Source organism: Numenius arquata, chromosome 8 (assembly GCF_964106895.1).
Source record: "Numenius arquata chromosome 8, bNumArq3.hap1.1, whole genome shotgun sequence".
NCBI classification, from domain to species: domain Eukaryota; kingdom Metazoa; phylum Chordata; class Aves; order Charadriiformes; family Scolopacidae; genus Numenius; species Numenius arquata.
The window spans coordinates 38,381,763-38,403,234 of NC_133583.1; the positions used below are offsets into that span (position 1 = coordinate 38,381,763).

General features: G+C 41.6%; 1 protein-coding gene across 1 annotated transcript; it reads right to left on the reverse strand.

Annotated features, from left to right (window-relative positions):
* Nucleotides 1-2,265: 2,265 nt before the first annotated feature.
* Nucleotides 2,266-11,831, reverse strand: PRPF38B (pre-mRNA processing factor 38B). Its single transcript, XM_074152602.1, has 6 exons — nucleotides 11,437-11,831; nucleotides 7,827-7,895; nucleotides 7,382-7,533; nucleotides 7,237-7,297; nucleotides 4,607-4,830; nucleotides 2,266-4,344 (listed from the first exon to the last, which is right to left on the reverse strand). The coding sequence occupies exons 1-6, from the start codon at nucleotides 11,719-11,721 to the stop codon at nucleotides 3,492-3,494; spliced, it is 1,644 nt and encodes a 547-aa protein (XP_074008703.1). The 5' UTR covers nucleotides 11,722-11,831; the 3' UTR covers nucleotides 2,266-3,491.
* Nucleotides 11,832-21,472: the final 9,641 nt, after the last annotated feature.

Sequence of the window (21,472 nt, forward strand, 5' to 3'; positions counted from 1 at the left end):
TAGCTAGTGGATGTCTCCTATGCAAAGTTACATGCACTTCACAGCAGTGCAGAAAGGGCCTGAACATCTACCAAAGCCAGTAGAAGTCATCTATTTCTTTCAGGTTCCCCTTAAGAGATCCCGTTTTTGAATCAGTACAGTAGAGTCAGTCAGCTGTGAATACTAGAAGTATGAGCTCGTTCATGTTTCTTCATCAATATATACACGAAAGTATAAAAAACCATGGGTATGGATGGTGTTCTAAGTACCCCACAATGTCATCGGATAAGTTGCCCTGCCATTCAAGTCACCTTTTCCAGTACAGATAGACAGTAAGAATACCACTCCTATTATAGCCAGATTCATACAAGTCCTTTTGTACTAATCACCTGCACAGTTATGGGACAGTAGGTAGATCTCTGGGGCCAAAGCCTTCACCCTGCCTCAAAATAAGAGTGCCAGTTTGCTACTTCTTAAGATCTGAAATATTGAAATAATCGGGTACCTTCAAAAGAAAGAGAGTGAAAACGAAGTAGAGGTGCATTTCTCAAATTAGTAGCATTATTAGTCCAAATAAGTACTTACTATTGGAGCCACAGGAAATTTCAAATACAGATTGGGCTTCAAGAGGAATGCCAGTCCCAGCTGGATAACTACAGACATGTGGCATGCCGTGGGACTTCAGGTTCCTAGTGCTTGGTTGGTGCGCTTTTACCCCAAGAACTGAAAAGTAACTACACAGGCTGTGTCAGCAGAAGCTCCGTAACCATACCTCCTGGGAAAACTCTCACAATACTGCCAATTAAAATTGGCAGAATTTTCCTTCTAATGACCACGAGCCAAACGCCCACTGCAGCTGCACTACTGGAACTGCATCAGACTCGTCCACACTGGAGACTCCACTGATCTTACCATTTCTCATCCAAACTGCTTTGTAGTTCTGTGGATCTGTTCCTTCCGATTGCAAGGAAGGTCACACGAAATAAAACATCAGGAAGACAAAAAGGAATTAAAGAGTCCCTGGATCCAAACCCAAGAGCTGCAAAATACTAAACCCCCATAACTTAAGATGGGGTGTCTTGGTCAGTCATGAATACTGTGCGATCCATTACACTGCTAGCTCAAGTACATGACACGGATCAAATTAAATCCAAAAGTCAGAAAGGACTATTTATTGAAAAATAAAAGCAAAGCCCTCAAACTACGACACTAGTAAGAGAGACTGGCACAGGCCAGTCTTTGCACAAGCAAAGTATTGAAACGTTCGCTATCGTCATTGTAGTAAGGCAGCTCTCTCCACCTTCGGGCCAAAGATTGTTTCTCAAATACCTGGATTTTGCCTGAAAATAAGCCATTCTTTTACTGTATTTCCCACAACAGCAGAGGAGGAGGAGCCCTAAAGAAACAACCGGAAATCAGTAATCCATTTTCCCTGACAGTCCACTGGCCTTGCAGCCCCTCTGCCCAAAAACCTACTTGTTTCAGAAACTCATAGGCTCAAGGTTAGAAACTAATGAGAGCAAAAGAAGCCTCCTAGTGGCAAATAAGGTAAAGTTGTCCTCGTTGTTTCAACAGAAACCATGCAATCCCCTGGCAGGCTGCAAAGGCAGTTCTAATAATCTACCAGCCAAGATATTTCTTAAATGGCCAATACAGGTTTTCTCCTCCCATACTAAAGGAGACCTCAGTGTTTCAGTTTCACACTGCAATGGAATGAACTTGTTGAAGCTCATACTTCGTTCAAAGCTCAGATTTAAAGTCAGGTTACAAAAATACAAGCAGGCAATACCTGAACAATGTCAGTATTAAAAGATTTTGAATACTAAGGATCACAGTGACAAAGGAAAGACTAACAATTCAGAAAACATTCAATAAGAGCAGGGAAGAAGAAAAAATTGAGTTTGTTATGTGTTTCTTTGAATACTATGGAATGAAGTGTATTGTTAGAAATTCAAGCACTGTTTATTTTGTCCTGGAGGTTTAAAAAAAAAACAACCTAGTATTTAAATATCATGCCTAGATGACCTGCATCACATAGAAACAAAAAAGGCACAAACTCCAATTTCTTTCTACCTTCGGGTCACCTCATGATCATGTATGAGTTACAGTTGATGTTCTTCCTATTTTTGGGCTGCTGCATTTCTTTGTTGGCTGTATCTTCCTTATAAAGTACTTAGTACATCAAATCCCGTATTCACACAAAGCATCACTTGGTCTGCAAATGAAACGTGGAGGAACCCACTCTTCAACTGGCAATGAACATGCAGGGAAAAGCTGACACCCAATACAAAGGAATTAATTGAGAGTTTATTCCAGATGGTTCTCCTCACTTAGTATACAAGTCATCAGAATAACCTATCAAATAGACTTGGACTTTAATGATACGATTTTTTTCTATAACGCATTTTGGTTTTTGCTTCTAACAACCTGTTTAAAAAAAAAATCTGCCAGATGAAATGTTCAGCACAAACTGCAATCCTTACTATTTGTAGAAAATATGACTTAAAAAAGGACACTATCAGGTAATTCTTATTTTAAATGTTTACACTTATAAAAATGCTTTGGAAGCTTGAAACTGAAATCCTTTGTAATAATTTTCTTCTTCCTACCTCCCTCTTCCCATCTTAAATGCCTTTATTAGCCCAGTATTATCATAAACGACAGAGTGCAGCTGCTGATTAAAAACATTAAAAGACCACAAATGGATAAACTGTGGTTTTACAAAAAAAATATGGAAGCTTACAGGATATTTTTTTTCAAACAAATAAAATGCATAGATGGCTACGGTACTCATCCGTCAACCTTTACAGTGTCCGCTTGAGGTAGCCTTTCTAAAGAATTACTAAACAAGCCCCAACATAATCTAAATCTTTGCATCAAAACCATTATCTCCTTGAAAGTCCACTCTCAATTTTAACACCAGTGGTGATCAACAACATTATACATTTTAAGCTTTTGAAAAAACAGCAGGTACAGTGGACATAAACGTTAGTTCTAAATCTGCAGCCCTCAATGTACATTGTACGCACATAAATATCTCAGCTATAATACACATCCAAGATCCATCCCTAAAAGCCATACTGTTATGTAAAGCACAGCCATGCTAACTTCAGGATACAAACCATAATTCCACGTCTACAAACTGAAAGTAGAATTAGTGGCAGTTTATTGCCTCATACAAATTTAACCAACATGGCAACCATGCCAAAGGAATTAAAACATTTTCAGGACATATGTACAGACTGTACATTTCAGAAACATCTGAACAATAAAAATGCAAGAACAATCTCTGCATTACGAATTAAACTAAACAAATGGTTTGAAACCGTCAATGCATTGAATGGGTTTACAAAGGCACTTCCCTACCCAAAATAGGAAATGACAATCTGCAGCCTAGAGGGAGGTTGGAGAAGAGTGCTCATCAACTACTGCACAATCTCAACTTTAAGAAAAAATAAGCAGGATTTAATCAAACATTTATAGGATTCAATGTGATCCACTTCTGAAAGAGTTCACACAGTCTCATCTTTGTTTTTCTGTTGCTTTTCTTGGCTCTCTCGTTCTGTACTTTGGCTCCTTCGACGATCGTGTTTGTCCGAATGGTCCTTGCTATCACTGTGATCGTGTTTGTGGGAACGTTCTTTGCTTCTGCTACGCTTTCTAGATTTTTCTTTGCTGGGACTCTGGTCTCTTTTTCTGGACTTCTCAACACTATCTGTTCTTCCTCTGCTTCTGCTTCTACTTCGTTTATTTGACTTCTCTTTACTTTCATTTTTATGTTTACTTGATTTCTCTTTGCTCCTGCTTCTGCTACGCTTACCTGTATTCTTGCTTCGGCTCCTACTCCTATGCTTTCTTTCCCGGCTTCGGCTTCTACTATGTTTTCTCTCTTTTTTGGAATCCCTCTTGTCATCCCGGTGTTTCTTGTCATCCTTATCATCCTTGTGTCTTCTCTCTTCTGTATCACCCTTACTTTTCCTTTCTTTTGATCTTTCTCTAGACCGATCTTTTTCCCTCTCACTGCCTCTTTCCTTATCGTAATCTCTCTCTTTTTTCCGGCTCCGTTCATTTTCTTTCTCTCGGTCTCTATCCCTGTCTCTTCTATCTGCCTTCCTGTCACGACTTCGACTACGGCTTCTGTATCTGTCCCTGCTTCTGCTTCGCCTCCGTTCTAGTGTGCGATCAGAACTCCGAGATCTCCGCCTTTCTTTTTCTCTCTCCTTAGCTTCTCGTTCTAACCTCTGCCGTTCTCTTTCTCTTTCTAGTTCTCTATCAAAACTAGATGATCCGTGGCCTTCCCGATGATGACTTCTGCTTCTGGATCTTCTGGGAGACCTCCTGGGACTGATGGATCGCCTTGGAGACCTTTTAAAAAAAAAGATATTAAATATGAAACATAACCTTTTAAAATTAAGGGACCCTCTTTACTTTCCAATTTACACTTTATGCATACAGTCTAAGTAATCTTAAATACCAGGTATCTTCGTATTATTTTAATCCATTAGTATCCATAAACTGTTTTTCCTGTTGCCTTAAAACCCATCTCAGTGAAAAGACAACGTTTCCGGCAATAAGTGGTTCAATATTGAACTTATAACATTCATTTTCAAAATAATGTGTATATGACCTGGAGCGTCTACGTTCCACATGCCGGTCTATTTCTTCCATTCCCTCCTTGCCATCTTTCTTGATTTTTCTAGGTCTGCTTTTAATTTGCTGGTCAATGGCTTTCTGGACTGGCACAGGAATTCTTGGAAACAACGTGGAAAACCATTCAAGCTTAGTAAGGAAGGAACGAAGCATCTCCCCGATGGTCATAACACAACCCCCACCTGCCTTCACATCCAGGTCCTACAAAATACAAGCAAAAAATATCCTGATGGTCAAAAATGTTCTTTACTGATTTTCAAAAAAAAAAAAAAAAAAAAAATGCTGCTACATTACTGCCCTCTTGAAGTCTCATGATTATGAAAGTTTACTTGTCTCATATTCTAATACATTTCCTTAGAAAAATTCAAACTCTGCACCCTTTGGATTTGGCAGTATGTTACAGATAGGGAATGGGACTTAATATATATGCATGCAGGCACATACTAATCCTGCAGCCATCTGGATGGTAAGGGACTGTCGATGAAGAGATTAACGTGAAATCCCCTTACACAGTCTGGTTATATGGTATGATCTTGTATTTTATTTAAATGCCACAAAGTTGAAGAGTCCTCTCAAACTACATTTAATTCTGCATTTTGTGGATGTACAACTGTGTACCATCATACCCAACCCTGTGGCCTAAATCATTTAAGAACTATATCATCACCTATCTAAAAATGATCATAGAAAAACCTCTAGTACAAAATGGCATCCTAACAGAATTGGAAGCAATAGCAAACCAACTGCCATGAAGCAGTGAGGTTTCTAATTTAGAAATATGTAAAAAAATAAATAAATGAACAAATAATTGGAAACGCATAATCCATGATGACCATTGTCTCTGAAAAGGGTCATTACCGCATGAAGGCCTTCTTGCTATGCCCTCTCACAGCTCAGGACATGTTAGTCAGCTATTGTCAGTCCCAAACCTATAGTGCAAGCACACAAGGAAAGTGAGATTTGTTATCTAAACAGGAAGAGAAAATCTAAATGTAAAACTGCTTGCACTCACACACATTTAAGTGTTCAGATATACAGTTTTTCCAAATATAATCGCTGCAGAGATCTAAAGAAGAAAAAAAGGAGTTAAACGTAGCACCTGGAGAGTACGTACAGTTAAACAAAATAAACATAAGAAGCATTTTGAAAAGTAACTCTGTATCCTGGGAAGTTTTTCACAGCAGCATGACAAAAGATGAACTGCTTCCACATATTTATGAACTGGAGGAAAAAAAAAATCCTGTAGGTTTAAATCATTCCATATATATAAATTTGCTTCATCCTACTGAGCTTGACCACGACTGGTAAGAAACTTTAAGACAAGAAGCCCCAAGCACTTTTTCCTACATAACACAAAGCTACTGAAAGCAGCTGGGAAAGAAACACTAATTCAAAAAATATATTGGGAGATTTTAAACAACAATAAACAAATATATGCTGAATAACCAATATCTGCAAGAACTGAAATGTATGAACTAAAAAACGTGCTTTCAATAATGAACCTCTTAAGACCTGCATAACGAATCGCACTTGTGATCATTTTATTGTCCTAGGAATCAAGTTGTTTGTGGGACCCTGAAAATGAAGCCACCCCGATTCTCCTCCTAAGTCACAATGCAACATTGTGGAGAAGCATTCATATTAACTAGCACCACCTGGGGGAGAAGGAGGATATCACAGCGATGCAATCAGCATTTAAATTTGGTTTGATTTTTGTTAAAAACATACAATAACACAGGTTTACCTGAAATAATAGCTGATTCCTTTGCACAGTGTTTTTGATACTTAGCATGAAAGAAGCTGTTTAAAATAAATACACTGCATTGCAGTCAGATACAGGTATAATTAACACCATTCTTAATACAAGTATTCGGACATCATTTGCAACTACAACACCTGAAATTTCTTGAAGTAGATGTCTATTGTCACGCGGATAGGTATTCTCCTATCTGACTGCATAATAAGGCAGCTGCTTTGCTAAACTTCCTTTAGCAACTCATGTTTCTTTTTTCGCCCCATTAGCAAAGACATTAAGGTTACTAAAAACACCACCTTATGCAGTAATTAGGCTGGCAGTTTCTCCTCTGAAGAAATCCTGGGTTTAGTTGTTCCAGGACATGAATAATAACCACAGAATTTTTGGTAATATTTTTCAAGGTGAATGTTGGTTTCTGCTATGTACTTCCCACTCCTCTATGTGAGCACCAATTCCCCCTGTCCTAGTAATAAGTGCAAAATATAAATTTAGCACTCTCAGGGCTTACTATACCTTGCTTAAAAATAATTCTTTTTCTAAAAACCACAGAGAAGCTGCACTGCCACAGCCTGCTGTCTGCATGCCGATTTAATAAACCTGCTTTGCATGGCTTTGTAATATTTGACACAGTAACATCCTAACCAATGGAATATTCTGTTAAATCTTTGAAATCTTAGAAAAAATGACCCAGGTCCCATATCAGACCCGCTTCTAGAACTAATTACTGAAATTACAAGAACATAACATTGCAACATTCAAACTACAGAAAAACTTATCAAACAGTGTTTAAACCTAAAATAGTAACATGAAAAGAAACAAAAGAAAACAAATTATTACCCTCGCCGACATACCTCTTCATCATCAAGAAAGGATTCAAACCAGTCCCATAGATCTGTAGGTGGTTGTGTGTACCTTTAAGTACAAAAAAGAACATAAAATTTTAATACAGGTTTCTGTATATTTAATTAGTCATTAGTTGATTATATTGATACTTACCTAATATACATAAATCCAAGAGCCCTAATATATGGAGAGTCTGTATGAGTTATAAGGCCCATCACTTGCTTACGAGTGAGTTTCAGTGTAAATAATTTGTAGAGCAGACAAAACGCAGTAGACACAATTCCTCCAGTTCCAACACCACGCACCTTTCAAAAGAAAAACCGTTAGGTGACAACGCAGGAAATCGCTCAGACGTTATCCCAAATCTACAAAAGAATATGAGAACTAACACAGGATAAACTCTAAATCTACAAACAGAGCTACGTGGGAAAAATAACACCACTTGCATCCCCAGCTCTGAAAGCAAGAGGAATATATCAACTCTTTGTAATAAATTCTTTTACATCTAGGGACTGAGCCAACATACAAGTGTTAGCTATGCTTGGGCAATTTTATCTACCAGACAGAAAAATTTAAGAAGGCACGTACTTCTACTTACCCCTCCACACATCCCTGTCTGGCCTGCTGTTTTTCTGCTCCCCTTTTCCCATGGTTCAACGTGTGTAACCTAAAGGGAGGGGGGAGAAAGAAAAAAAGAAAATTACACTTACAACCTCTGTAATGTTTCGCTGCCTATACAAATTTAACTAAACAATGGATATTCTAAATCAATCTTAAATCGCTTGTCTTCTCCTACCAAATTCAAGATCAAGTCTGCTTTATCATTAAACCAAAGCATTTGGCTCTTTTAATTACCATATTAAGGAATTAGAACCAAAACTGTGGGTAAAGCTTTTTAAAAAAAAAAAACAACAAAACAACAACAACAAAAAAAACCCACCACCAAAGCAAGCATCCATTCTATACTCCACGTACTTTTGAATACTTTATGACTAAACCCCATCATTACTGTTTTCTGACTAAACCCCATCATTACTGTTTTCTATGGTGACTAAACAATTACCTTTATTTAAACTGTCTCTTAACAAGTTTAGCGATACCTGATGATGACAGTTACGGAAGTCAAAACCTACACATATTCATAAATCTCATTTATGCAGTGAGATTAGGTAGATATTTGAGTAACACCTATAACAATCAGGACAAAAGAAAGATGCTTATGAAGTGTAGTATTTTAATCTAAGAAGGGAGTGCTTTTTCTTGTAGGTTGCAGTGATGTTCTTAGATAAAATGGTTCCCAAGTACTAACCCGTAAAGCTTGCCTAATTCAAATCTTTTGAGATGCATTTAGAGATGAGTGCACAAACATAGTTAACCAACACTATTCCTTAAATTTGACAATATGAGTCATAAACAAGGTCAGAACCATAAAAGTGCCTAAGCTACATCTGAAATTGTGAAATTCAGAGAAGTAACATCTGGCTCAATAAACAAGTATACTTCCTACACACATCAACACAAAAAAAATACATAAAAGCAAGACAAAAAAGATACAATGGTGTTACAGTGGATTGGGGGTAAGAGTCTGTGGCCAAGTTGTATTGTGGTTCACAAATTAAAATTCTTTAACAATACATGAAACAAAACTATGTACACAATCACATGAAGTCAGAGATACACCAACGGTGAAGTTGCTGAACTGTTAGTTTTTCGGTTTGTTGTTTGGTGGGTTTTGTTTTGGTTTTGTTTTTTTTCTTACAGTTGCTGTCTTAGCCAAATAGGAAACATGAGAAATGACAAACACGAGAAATGCCAGTACCATAGAATTCAAAATCCACTATGACTTCCCATATTATTAGCATCACAGGAGAAGTCCACTACGTAAATAATACTGCACATCCTTCTGATTATTTATGGTTTTGCCTGTCACAGGAAATTAAAAGTATTTTTTAGTCAAAGGATCGAGTGTGACACTATCACAACAGTGGTCTTCCTTTTTTTTTATTTTATTTCAGTTACATTTATTGGCCACAATCAATATAAACATGCTGGTTTTGACAGGCATCAATACAAAACCCCAGGGCCCTGAAAACAATAATTTCAGAAAAGAGTATTTACAGTTTTGATCCTACAAAGTCTGCTGCACGTGCTTAACTTGTTGTAAGTATACAGATTAAATGAAGTTGAGGATATGCACATGGTACTAAAATCAGGGATTAAGAAAGAAGTAGTCAACCACTTTGCAGATACAGAACTCAAACAGGAGACCAGAACTAAAAGTGAATTAATTCAAAGATCTAGACAGAATCCATATCTTCAAAGATGATCCCTGTCACTAGCTGCCTATGTAACTTAAGATCATCTTTCCTGAGAATCTAGTACCCAGCATTCTTAAATTTTTTAAATGAGCCACTTATTTTGGTTTGAAAAGACAAATACACTGGAAAATACACCTGCTATGGTGGATATCACCCTCATTAAAAAAAGCCAGCAATTTTTCAGAAATCTTAAAACATGAAGAGAATACAAATCTTCTGAATATCGATGAAGTACTTTAACCATCAGGTTATCTTCCCCCTCACATCTATTACTCATGAATAAGTAAGGTGATGACTTTTCTCTTTATTTAGCATGCAGTTTTGAGTCAGAATAACTGTGAAATGCAGTAAAGAAACTTTTTTCCATTGGATTAATATGCAGATATTTAATAGTATGTCAAAATTCTTCCCTGATTTAAGATTAAGTCACTTGTGGAATGAAACATAGGAAAAGCAAATGAGCTATTTGATCTACTGCAGCTAAGCTCTACCAATACTAAGAAGATTAATCACATCAAAAATTTTTTACTACATCTGAAAGGGTCCATGTAAAATACAGGAAGCTCTAAAGTTTCTGAAAATGTTTCTTTTATAAATTTTTCAGCTCTTGCCATCACTTGCAAAAATACACTTTGCTGCTTTTCTTTGTGATAGTCAAAATGAATTATTTCAATCTCATATACAGCAAGTGGTAAATTAACTGAAGAGAAGCTTTGACAACAATCTATGTTACTCTAAGTACTAGGAGAATTAAGTAGTCCGCTCCAAATGACAGACTGCAAGCAAGGAAGTGCTGTCGTTAAGAGGAAAAATAGCAGCACTGTCTTCATAAGTAAGTGCAAAAAAAGTAAAAAATCTCAAAATAATTCCATGGAGTAATTTTTAACAATTATAGTACCCTAAGTAACTTGACTTGCCCTGGTTAAATGAAACAAAAAAATCTACCTTATTTTTTTAATATATTTCAAAGTATATTGAAACCTGCTGACACAGTAACATTATCAAAGGGAATCAATTCACCTGAGAAAAATATCTCAATAACCACCAAAATACAGCTGTCTGAAGACAGCAGCCTGAATTACCTAAATTTTGCTCTCGTTATCAGAACAAAGAATGTGGCTGTGTTGATGAGCATTAATTATGCATACCTCTACCTGGGAGACTGGATTGATGGAAGCCTCGCTGCAAAACTGATTCAATCCTGCTAATAAAACAAGAACTGAGACATGGGCGCACTGATACAAATCGGTTATCTTCCCAGCACATCCTACCTAACGCCAAGAGAAGCACTAAAATGAATTAGTTTTTGACTGGGTGTGGAGGGGCATGTCCTAACCGCTAACTGAGAAAGAAGGCCACATGCAAACTCCTGTTGAAACCACCTACAGCCACCACCATACCTTTTGCGCAGTTACACGGCGTGCCGACAACTCCTAGGCTGCGGGGAGTGCTCGTCTTTAGAAGTGGCATGCAGATCGCGTCCCCTCCCCACTCTCTCCGACCGAGAGCGCAGTCCTTAGACGGCCATTTCATCCCCCACTGCCCTGGCTCACGCTGCCCGCTCCAAAACTAACTCACAACTCCGTAATTCCAAATCCGACGCGCTACGCACTTCTTTTGTAAGAGAGAGAAGGCAGCACCTCGGATTCCCCCAATTAATCAATTAAAAAAACCAACCAAACAAACAAACAAACAAAAAAAAAAAACCAACAGAGAGATGTGCTCCCATCCCTTACCGCAAGATAAGGGGCAGGAAGGCAAGAGAGAGAAGCCGCAGGCCGCAATCAAAGCCTTCCCCCTTCCAAAACCCCCGCCACAGGCAGGCTCGGGACGGGCGCCAGCTCAGCCCTGAGGACACCGCGGCGCCCGGGGCGCGGCCCGCCGGCTCACCTTGAAGTAGATCTCGTCCACCACTTCGTGGTAAGTCTTAAGCTCATAGAGCTGCACCTTGAAGTAGGGAGATGAGAGGATGTTGGTGAGGATCATGGGGTTCAGGTTCATGGTCTTCTCGTTCCCCCACAGCGGCAGCACGTTGCCCTGCTTGCCGGAGGCCGCCGGCTTGGGGGCTCCGCTCTGCAGCTGCTGCTGGGCCGGCGGGACGGCACCAGGCTGGTGCTGGGCCGCCTGCTGCCCCTGGCAGTTCCCGGCGCCGACAGCGGGGCTGTTGTTGGCCATGGCGGCTGAGGGCCCCGAGCGGGGCGGCGGCGCGCGGCCTGCGAGGCAGAGGAGCGGCCGCGCCACACCAGAGCGCGGGCTGCCGGGGCCGGGCGCTGCCTCCGCCAACTGCTGACAAGATGGCGGACTCTGCGGAAGTGACGCCTTCGTCTTCCGGGGCCCAGGCTCGACCAATCCCGGCGGGGGAGCGCGGCGGCGCGAGGCGGGGGTGGAAGAGAGACGGGAAGAGGCCGGGGCGCCCCCTCCCCCCGGCGCTCGGCCTCTTCGCGCCGCACGGTTCCTCCTTCCTCAACACCCAACTACCCCTCCTTATCCGCGTCCTCCTCCTCCTCAGCCGTCTGCCTCACAGAGCCGGGCAGGCGGGAACCGCCCCGTTGCTAGCTCGCCCGTCTCACCTGAGCCGCCGTGAGCCCGAGGCCGGCCGGGGGCCCTTCGGGCTTGGGGAATCCGGCCAGGGAAAGCCAGCAGCGGGCCGGGGACAGCCGCTGTCACCGTAACGGGAGATGCCGGCTAGGCCAGCGGCTTGGCGAACTTGGAAACTGGCCCCCATTGGTCACCCTCGTCGTTGGTGACGGGGCCGGGGCACCGCAGGAGCAGGGGAGCGAGCAGCAGCCGCCTGCTTCTGCCTCCGTGCTGAGGGGGAAGCCCGAAATAACGGCAAGAGTCGTTCAGTGCACAGGAGTCTCCGGTGGAGGAGCGTGTGTCAATGGCTGCACGGCCAGGGTACTCTGGAGGCTGCTCACTTGGAAGCAATGCTAATGATGAGGCCTGCGCCTCCGGCTAGGGCCTGGCAGTGGCTTAGTGCCTCCTGAGGGGCTTGTCACACACTGAGAAAACAGTAGCTATTCCCCCGTGCTAAATTCCAGCCAAACACCACGTCCTGAAATCAGTAATACTACATACAGATGCGGAACAATCAGAATTGGGTTAATGCATTTGAAAACAAACAGCTGGATTTAAGAAGGTGCCTGTCTACATTTAAATGCTAACAGGAAACAGAGAAATAGTAAAGCCCTCCAGTTTTGCCTGAAATTTATCTGCTGGATGAATTGAACTTGAATTTTGCAGTTACGTATAACTCATTATTCAAAGGTTTCCAATGGGTTTTGAATAACAGGCTTTTTTGCAAAAAGAAAAAAAAACCTAGTTACATACTTTGGTGTCAAACTTCAACCTGAAGTACAAAAGGGAAACTGAATGCACAACTTAGAGGAATTGCCAAGAGATTCTAAACATCAAATCACTGTGTAAAAAAAAAATAACTGTCCACTAGTTGCAAACTTGGCATGCTGGGACAAAATACGTTCAGCTGTATCATACAGAGAAAGGCTCCATGTTGCTCAGCATGTCAGGAAACAGGTGCAGGGAGAAGCTGGTGTGGAAGCATCCATGGAGATACCATCTCTGTATGTGTGCTATTTAAAACTAATTTAGATTTTGAATTTAAAAACGAGGAGATCAATATTGTTGAAAGTAACATCAGAGTATCTTCATTCTTCGTTACACATTGAAAACCTGAGAAACGGTAATTCATCTTCGTTACTCTGGCCCTTTAACGTACCACAGAGCTCATACTATAGCAGAAAAGTGTTCTTATCAGGGCCCTGACAGTTAACAGTTTCTCCAAACTGCCTGTTCTGCTATCTAGGCTCTTCACTCCCCTTTTCCAGGAATAACTCCAGCCTCCTTTCAGCCTCCTCTTCTCATCTCGGTTGATTTCCAAAGATAAACACAAAACCTTCATTACGTATCACAGGACTCTACTGTCTTGATGCAGTAAATATCCATTTAACAATCACAAACTTATTTCTAAGAAAGTGTCCTTATAGCAGTGAAATAATCTTGTTCTGGAGACAGCTAGAGTAGTAACTTTTTTTGAAGCTTAGTAGGGTTTTTTTTTGTTGTTGTTTAGGGTACCCTTGACTCTTTCAGCACTTCCTTAATTTTTCTTGTATAATCAAGATAGCTTGTACTTCTGTTACTATTTATATTCACCAAGTTGTATTTTCATGCATTTGTCTTTTCCTCTTGAAATATTTAGTTAGTATGTTCCAAACCTCAGTGTTTCTCCCTCTGCATAAGACGCCATTTTTGTACTTATGCAGTCCCTCTTTGGTGGTGACGCTGAAACCTTTGATATAGTTGCAACCTATAAATCCGTTTGCTCCAAACTAGATTTTCTTCCCTTAGGCATCCCAGCTGGTCTTTATACAGAATAGAGCCAAAGCAAACAAAACAAAAAAAAAAAAACCCCAAAAACCACACAAACTTGCAAAGTGCAAGGAACTATATATAATTATAAAAATATAGGGTGATCTGTAGAAGAGCCTGGCCTCACTTCTCATTCACACAGAATAATTCTTAATTTTCTCAAACAGGCCTAATCTGTTAGTTGAAGCTGAGGAGAAAGATACTAGTACATATTCACCAAACATCTTCCAAATCTGGTTTGAGAGGAAAGGTTGTTAGCTCTTGAATTATAGATCAAGCAGTATTGCTGCATGTATTTTCCTGTCAAATATTAGTGTGGACTAGTGTCTTATTTCAGCAGTATTGCATTAGACTTCTTTTGCTATCACATTTAATTATATGCACTGCAACTTTAAAGGGAAAGTACAGGAAATGCATACAGTTGTCTTTCATACCCCTTCCAACATAAATTATTCCATGATTCCTTGAGAATGTTAAGTAGATGTACCACTGCATAAGAACAAAAAAAAAAACACAAAGCTACAGACAGACTAAATCAATGGTTTTATTTTTTTTTTTCAGTGAGAGAATACTAGAAAAAAAATATTTGATGTAATGGGGAATAATCAGAAGAATTTTTCAAACCTTTTTTCTAGCAAAAAAAAGATCAGACACCCTGGAGTCAAAGTAGATTGTCCAGCTTAAAACCGCTCTCTTTCATGCTGCCGGTCTTCAAAATATTGGATCTCCAATCCAATTTCACCACCTAATATGGAACAATCAAAAAAGATACTTCTGTTATTATATTGTATGATAATGGAGAAGTAAACATCTGATAATTCCAAAGGTTTCGCTTGCAGTGGTACATTTTGGGGTGGAGTCTCACAAACTACTAGGAAATTGTATGAATTCACAATGTGTTGTGTGAATTTACTTCTACTGTAGACTATAACTTTATTACTGTTAGACCCACACTGGAGCAGTCTGTTCCTGAAGGACTGCGCCCCATGGAAGGACTCATGTTGGAAAAATTCATGGAGGACTGTCTTCTGTAGGAGGAACCCTACACTGGAGCAGGAGAAGCATGAGGAGTCCTCCCCCTGAGAAGGAAGGAGCTGCAGAAACATGTGATGAAATGACCACAACCCCTATTCCCTGTCTCCCTGCACCATTCAGAGGGAGAAGGTAGAGAAATTGGGAGTGAAGTTAAACCGAGAAAGAAGAGAGGAGTGGGGGGAAGGTGCTTTAAGATTTGGGGGTTCTCATTATCTTACTCTGATTGGATTGGTAATAAATTTTCCCCAAGTTGAGTCTGTTTTGCTAGTGATGGTAACTGCTGAGGGATCTCCCTGTCCTTATCTCAACCTATGAGCCTTTCATTATATTTTCTGTCCACCTGAGAGAGGAGTGATAGAGCAGCTTTGGTAGGCACCTGTGTCCAGCCAGGGTCAACCCACCACACCAAGATTCAAGTTTAAGCTATCACAGGTGTGCAGAAAATCCCATTGCCAGAGGTCAGTGTTCACAAAGGAGACAGAAGAGTCCTGGAATGACTTTATTCAAATAAAGGGAGAGTCCAGAGGGACATACCCCTGTGGGGTCTCTCCAATTGCCGGAGGATGCAGCCTCCGTTTTATCCTAATTCTCCAGCCACGTGTAACCCTCTTCCCCATTGGCTGGGGTACTTGGCAGGTACAGACTTCCCAATCTGCCTACTATGTATTTTCCTCTAACGTGTACCCTCCCCCCCGTCATACATATCATATGTTGCATGTATCGTCAACTCTACCTTTATGCCACCCAGAGGCAGAGAGGTTAATATTCATAAGCTTATTAAGCATGTGCACTGACTCAAAAGGTGAACAGTTCAACTTTTGCTGTTCTTCAGTTGAGTAACTTTTGCAGCTTAACTGCCCTATTTTTCAGTTATCTAACTTCTGCAATTTCAGTCAACTCCCCTATTTGTAAAGACACTCATATCCCTATCTTATCAATCCCTACTCTTTATTTTCCTATTTGTCTTTACAAAGTTTAGTCACCATTAATTGGACCTTCTTAACTTATTTTTGGTTTTGGAACTATTTGCAGAGACATCATCTTTTGTCCCCTTGTAGCTAATTCTGGGTCACTAGGCACAGCTACTACTTGCATTCTTTTGCCTACATGCTGAATGAGCTGCATAAAACAAGGTACCACACACGGTACAAAATTCAGAACTGTTACTGCACAAAGGAAAAAAACAACATGCGTTTAATCCATGGTCCACCAGGCAACCATGAGAACATGTCTAATTCCCATCCTTTTACCAGGTTTAAACTGGTACAGGAGCCAGTTTTCTTACTCCTTTTGTTACCTGTTTTACTACCTTCCTGTTATCATCGATTTGTAAACAACAAAAAGCATCTTTTAAGTAGAGCACTGAATAATAGCAGTGTGAGGAGGGAATTTGGTTCAGCATAGTATAAGGATCTGGAACCGTGGGATGCCTTGGCTTAATAATCTTATTTCTTATTCTTATCTCTTGTACCATTCTATAGGTTCTGTCCGGTTTCTTAACTGGCAGGATGGGAGTATTATAGGGAGACATACATGGCTCCAAAAAGACCTGCCTTTGGTAAGGACTCAATAATGGGTTATAGTCCCTTTCTTTTATCTCTCAAAATAGGGTATTGCTTTTTAGAGACCACTTGACCAGGCTGTTTCAAAGTAACCTGAAGAGATTCCATATCTAATTTTCCATATTTCCCTGGGATTTTAGCATAAGCTCTATCAGACAATTTGCACAAAGTTACAACAGTACTCACTTCTTCGTCACCCTTTATGATATTAATCTGCATCCCCAGTTTATCCATCAGGTCCCTCCCCAGTAGATGACAATCACAATTAGGGACGAACAGAAATTCATGCATCTTGAACTTATCTCCTATATCTATTAATAGCGGCTGGATGAAATGTACCTGTTCATCCTTTCCACTTACTTCTTGGATAATTAAAGATTCTCTTGACAACTGTCGCCCCTTTGGCACAAAGTTTAAAGTAGATCGAGATGCTCCAGTATCCACTAAAAAGTATACCTCCTCCTGCTTTGGACTCACCCGACAGGTTATCAATGGCTCCAAAGTAGTGGGTCCCTGGAATAGTGAGAGCCCCTGACACCCCTAACAATCCATTTCCATCAACTGGTGGACTTCCTCCTCATTAGGGTCCACCTGCCTTTGCAGACACTCTCTCTTCCAATGTCCTTCTTTCTTACAAATGGCACACTGATTTCTTCCCAACTAAGGTCGGGGTTGGCCCCTCCTCACCGAGGAAGATATGTTTCTGTTAAATCCTGGCAGTCACACCCTCCCCTCTGATCCTGAGGGTCCCTGCATTTTTCCCTTTGGAGGCTGTAAAACCTGTGCCATCACTCTTGCCTCCCTCTTTGCCTTTTCTTCATCCCTTCTTACATACATGCTGTGCCTTTCTAACTAATTCATCCAAAGGCCTGTTCTGCCATTCCTCATCTTTCTGTATTCTTCTCCTTATGTCAGGCCAGGATTTGGTAAGAAATTGTACCCTCAAGCGTGTGTCAAAGGCTAGTCCCTCGGGATCCAACCCTCCCTGGCTTTTTAAGGCATTTCTGGTCCTTTCCAACCAGTGAGAAGGACTCTCATCTCTCTCCTGTTCTAGGGACATAGCCTTTGACATATTGTTAGTTCTGGGAACTGCTGTCTTAATTGCTCTAATCATTATTATTGCTCTAATCACTATTATTGCTCATTATAGGCTCTATAATTTCAAAGGTGGACTAGGCTAGCCTGATTACTCGGATCCCAACTAGGGTCCACTTGGGTGATTGTGTCATCAATCATGAGCGCTTTCTGCCCTGCCTTCCCCGCTGCCTGTTGGGTGTTCATCTTCCCACAACCGACGGGCTTTTTGCCAAACCATCTGTTTTTCCCGTGGCCCAAATAAAATTCCCAGAAGAAAATCCCAGTCCTTCCAGGTATAATCTGCATTCCCTAGATATTCGTCTACCTTTTCCCCCACCCCTATGGGGTCATCCAAATATGGGGGTAATTCTTTTTTCAACCCTCTTTTTGTCCTGAGTTTTAAGCGGCACAATTATGAACCCAAATCCTCCACCTTGTCCGCCCAAAGGGACCTGGTGTAGAGGCATCTGATGAACTCCTGCTTCCTGGGTTTTAGGCACCCTTGGTGCTTCATATTGTGTCCCCCTTCTAGTTCTAGATGGCGACATAACCTCTTGCCCATCCTCCCCTTCACTGTTGTCCTCACCAAGAGGGACTGTAGGGACAGTTTCTCCTTGGTTTTCTTGATTTGGGATTTAGGGGTATAAAGGTCCAGCAGCCACTCCTGGATCCCCTGGGAGAGCTGGAGGGGCCTGGGGATAAGGCGGGGGAAGACACTGAAGAACATCCTGCATCTCCTTATCTGTTCCCTTTCTCTCCCCATTTTCTGACTCTCCCTTATTTCTTCTCCCTCTGACTACATAAATTCCTGTTGGTGGCGCCCTTAACCATATTTCCCCACATACTTTTCCAGTAAGTCCTTTCTCAGTGTCGTTCATGTATAAGCATAAAAACTAACAAAGACTAGCATCATCTGACCCAAGAGGAGACCATCTAAAACCTTTTTGCAAATTATATTCAGGCCAGATAAAATAGCATTGTATCCTTAGTTATTTCTGGGTGAATGTGTAGATCTCCCCAAGATCTTAACATTCTCCCCAAGGGACTTTGCGGGGGTGTTTCAGGATCATCACCCCAGTCATCAAGACCCTTTCTCGACTTTCCCTTACTGCCCTCCCTAGACATCCTCCCTCTTTTACTCCCTGAATTTCCCATAGTACTCACCGGTGAGATTTTCAGTGGTGTCTCCGTGCAGACCTCTTCATGGACCCCTGCGGTCTGTCGCTCGTCTGTCTCCTGAACAGTCTCAAGTACCCAATCAGTCGTCCAGCACCAGCAGCCGTTGAAGGGAACTGATCACCGAAGTTTTGGTGAGGAGCACCATCAGCTCCATTCATCACCTGCCATCCCTTGAAGGTCGAGGGATCACAGACGAGCCCCCAGGTGAGCAGAAAATCCCATTGCCAGAGGTCAGTGTTCACAAAGGAGACCGAAGAGTCCTAGAATAACTTTATGCGAATAAAGGGAGAGCCCAGAGGGACATACCCCTGTGGGGTCTCTCCAATTGCCAGAGGACGTAGCCTCTGTTTTATCTTAATTCCCCAGTTGCATGTAACCCTCTTCTTTTCCTCATTGGCTGAGGTACTTGGAAGGTACAGACTTCCCAATCCACCTACTACATATTTTCCTCTAACATGTAACCCCCCCCATCATACATCATATGTATGATGATAACGCTACCTTTATGCCACCCAGAGACAGATTAATATTCATAAGCTTATTAAGCATGCACACTGACTAAAAAGGTGAAAAGTGCAACCTTTGCAGTTCTTCATCTTAACTTTTGCAGCTTCAGTTAACTGCCCTATTTTTCAGTTATCTAACTTCTGCAATTTTAGTCAACTCCCCTACTTGTAAAGACACTCCTATCCCTATCTTATCACAGGCAAATAACAACATATAAATGTCTAGTATTTTCTGAAAACTAAACCAAAAAACATTAAATTGTGGTCTAATAAAGTTAACAAATCTCCTTTACAACTCACTGCCAGCAGAATCCTCCTCCTTTTTATTTTTTTTCTTTTTTTAGGTCCCAGACATACAAACCACACTACCCTTTTTATATATAGCAGCCCCACCCTGTCATTAGCAAAACGCTTTACATACTCGTGAACAGAGAAAGTAACAGGGAATTTGGAGCCATGTTTTCCTTTCACTGGGTATCCAAACACCTGCCTGCTCTTTGAGAGACAAACCTTGCCCCAATTTGGAAAGTACTCACTGTGATCCTGCAGAAGACATCGATTTTCTTTTCTTTTTTTTATAGTCTCTACCTCAGTCACCCTGGCAGAGCTCTTTCACTGCATGTCACGACCGCTGCAGTAGCTCAGAGCTGTACTGAGTCACGCAGAACCTAAAAGAAGTAGCACGCAGAGTAGTGGAATTTTTGGGTTTTAGTGTAAAAATTAGGGACACCCCTCCCAATCACCTTTTAATTACACCGAGGGAGGCTGCTACAGGCAGAGGAGGGAGGGCGCGGGGCTAGGCCACCTGCTCGAGCTCCCGCCTCGGGCGGAGCGCGCGCCCTTCCCGCCGTTTGCGGCGGCGCTGCGGGCCAGGGGAAGCGGTTGGTCAACGTGAGGGGGAGAAGACGAAGGGGGGGACCCGGGGGAATGGGCAGGGGGATGGCTGGGGCGGGCGACCAGCGAGAGTGAGGAAATGGCAGTCGAAATACGCCGCTCCGCCATACCCCCTCGCGGGCCCTGCGGAGAGCGCTGGGGCCGGGCTGGCGCTGCGGGACTGAGGCGGCCCAAGCCGGGGAGGCGAGGACTGAGGCCGCCCTGGGCTGCCTGGTGCGGGGCCTGGGGTGGGCCGGGAGCGTGTGGGGAGAAGGAGGTTGGTCCACGGGGGCTGGCTCCTCAGCCGGTTACTGGTGAGGTTCCCTTTGAGGAGGCAGATAACTGGCCTGAACACTGAGCCTGTTTACTGGTTTTGTACGTTATATGTATGTTTAAATATATATACTTATGTATAAAAGACCTTACGTAGGTAGTAAAGTTGCCAGCAGTCTCAGCCTGGAGCCGGTGCCTGTTAGACCTGCCCGTGAGCCCTGGGCTGTGGCTGCTGCCTGTAAGGATGGCTCTAGAAATCTGTGTGGGCACAGGACCACCTTCCTTTGCTTACGTGATTCCTGTGGAGTTCATGCATCATTCATTGGGTGCTTATTTTTAGGTTTAGTGAGGATATTTCTTGTTAAATATGTATGTGTGCTAAAATGTAGTTTTTAATAAAAGGTGGGAGAGTTGGAAATGGACTAATGGTTTTGACTCTCATGCCATGTTGAATTATGTTAGATTATTTATACAACACAGGCACTAATAAGGTTGAGCTCATAGTAAATGTAAGGCCTTGCAGAACCTCTCGCACAACAGAATAGTTATTCAGCTATTTCCTGCTAGTTGTTACATTGTAGAAATTTTATTGAGCCATACATATACAAATATAAATATTGAATCATCTAAATTGTAATGATAGATTAGAGACAAGAAAGCAGGCACCTCAGCGAGAAATTACTTGTTTTTCTGCACTTGCAGAGAAGCAAAGGAAGATTAAATATGTTGTGTCAACACTATGTAGGTGTGCTGGATAGAGAGTGACACATTATGAAACTTGCTTTCTTATGATTGTATATGATTTATAATTGTTTATAAAAAGGTTATTTACATCAGTATATGTGGAGGGAGCAGCTAGTGCCTAATTTCGCTAATTCCTGTTTTTATCATTCTCTGAATAGAACTGGGATCAGGTCTACCCCTGCTCAATTGTGAATTGAACACCACTGGAAACAGCAAACTCTGTAATTAGATGTTACAAAGTACTTCAGAAAATAAGAGTTAACTTTTTTACTTTAGCATTAGCGAAATATT

Excerpts from the sequence above, each read along its gene's own strand:
- PRPF38B (XM_074152602.1), bottom strand. The coding sequence starts at position 11,721 with ATGGCCAACAACAGCCCCGCTGTCGGCGCCGGGAACTGCCAGGGGCAG. Across the intron at positions 7,534-7,826 it reads AGACAGGGATGTGTGGAGGG|GTGCGTGGTGTTGGAACTGG; the intron begins GTAAGTAGAAGT and ends TTCTTTTGAAAG. Across the intron at positions 7,298-7,381 it reads CTTGGATTTATGTATATTAG|GTACACACAACCACCTACAG; the intron begins GTAAGTATCAAT and ends TTGTACTTAAAG.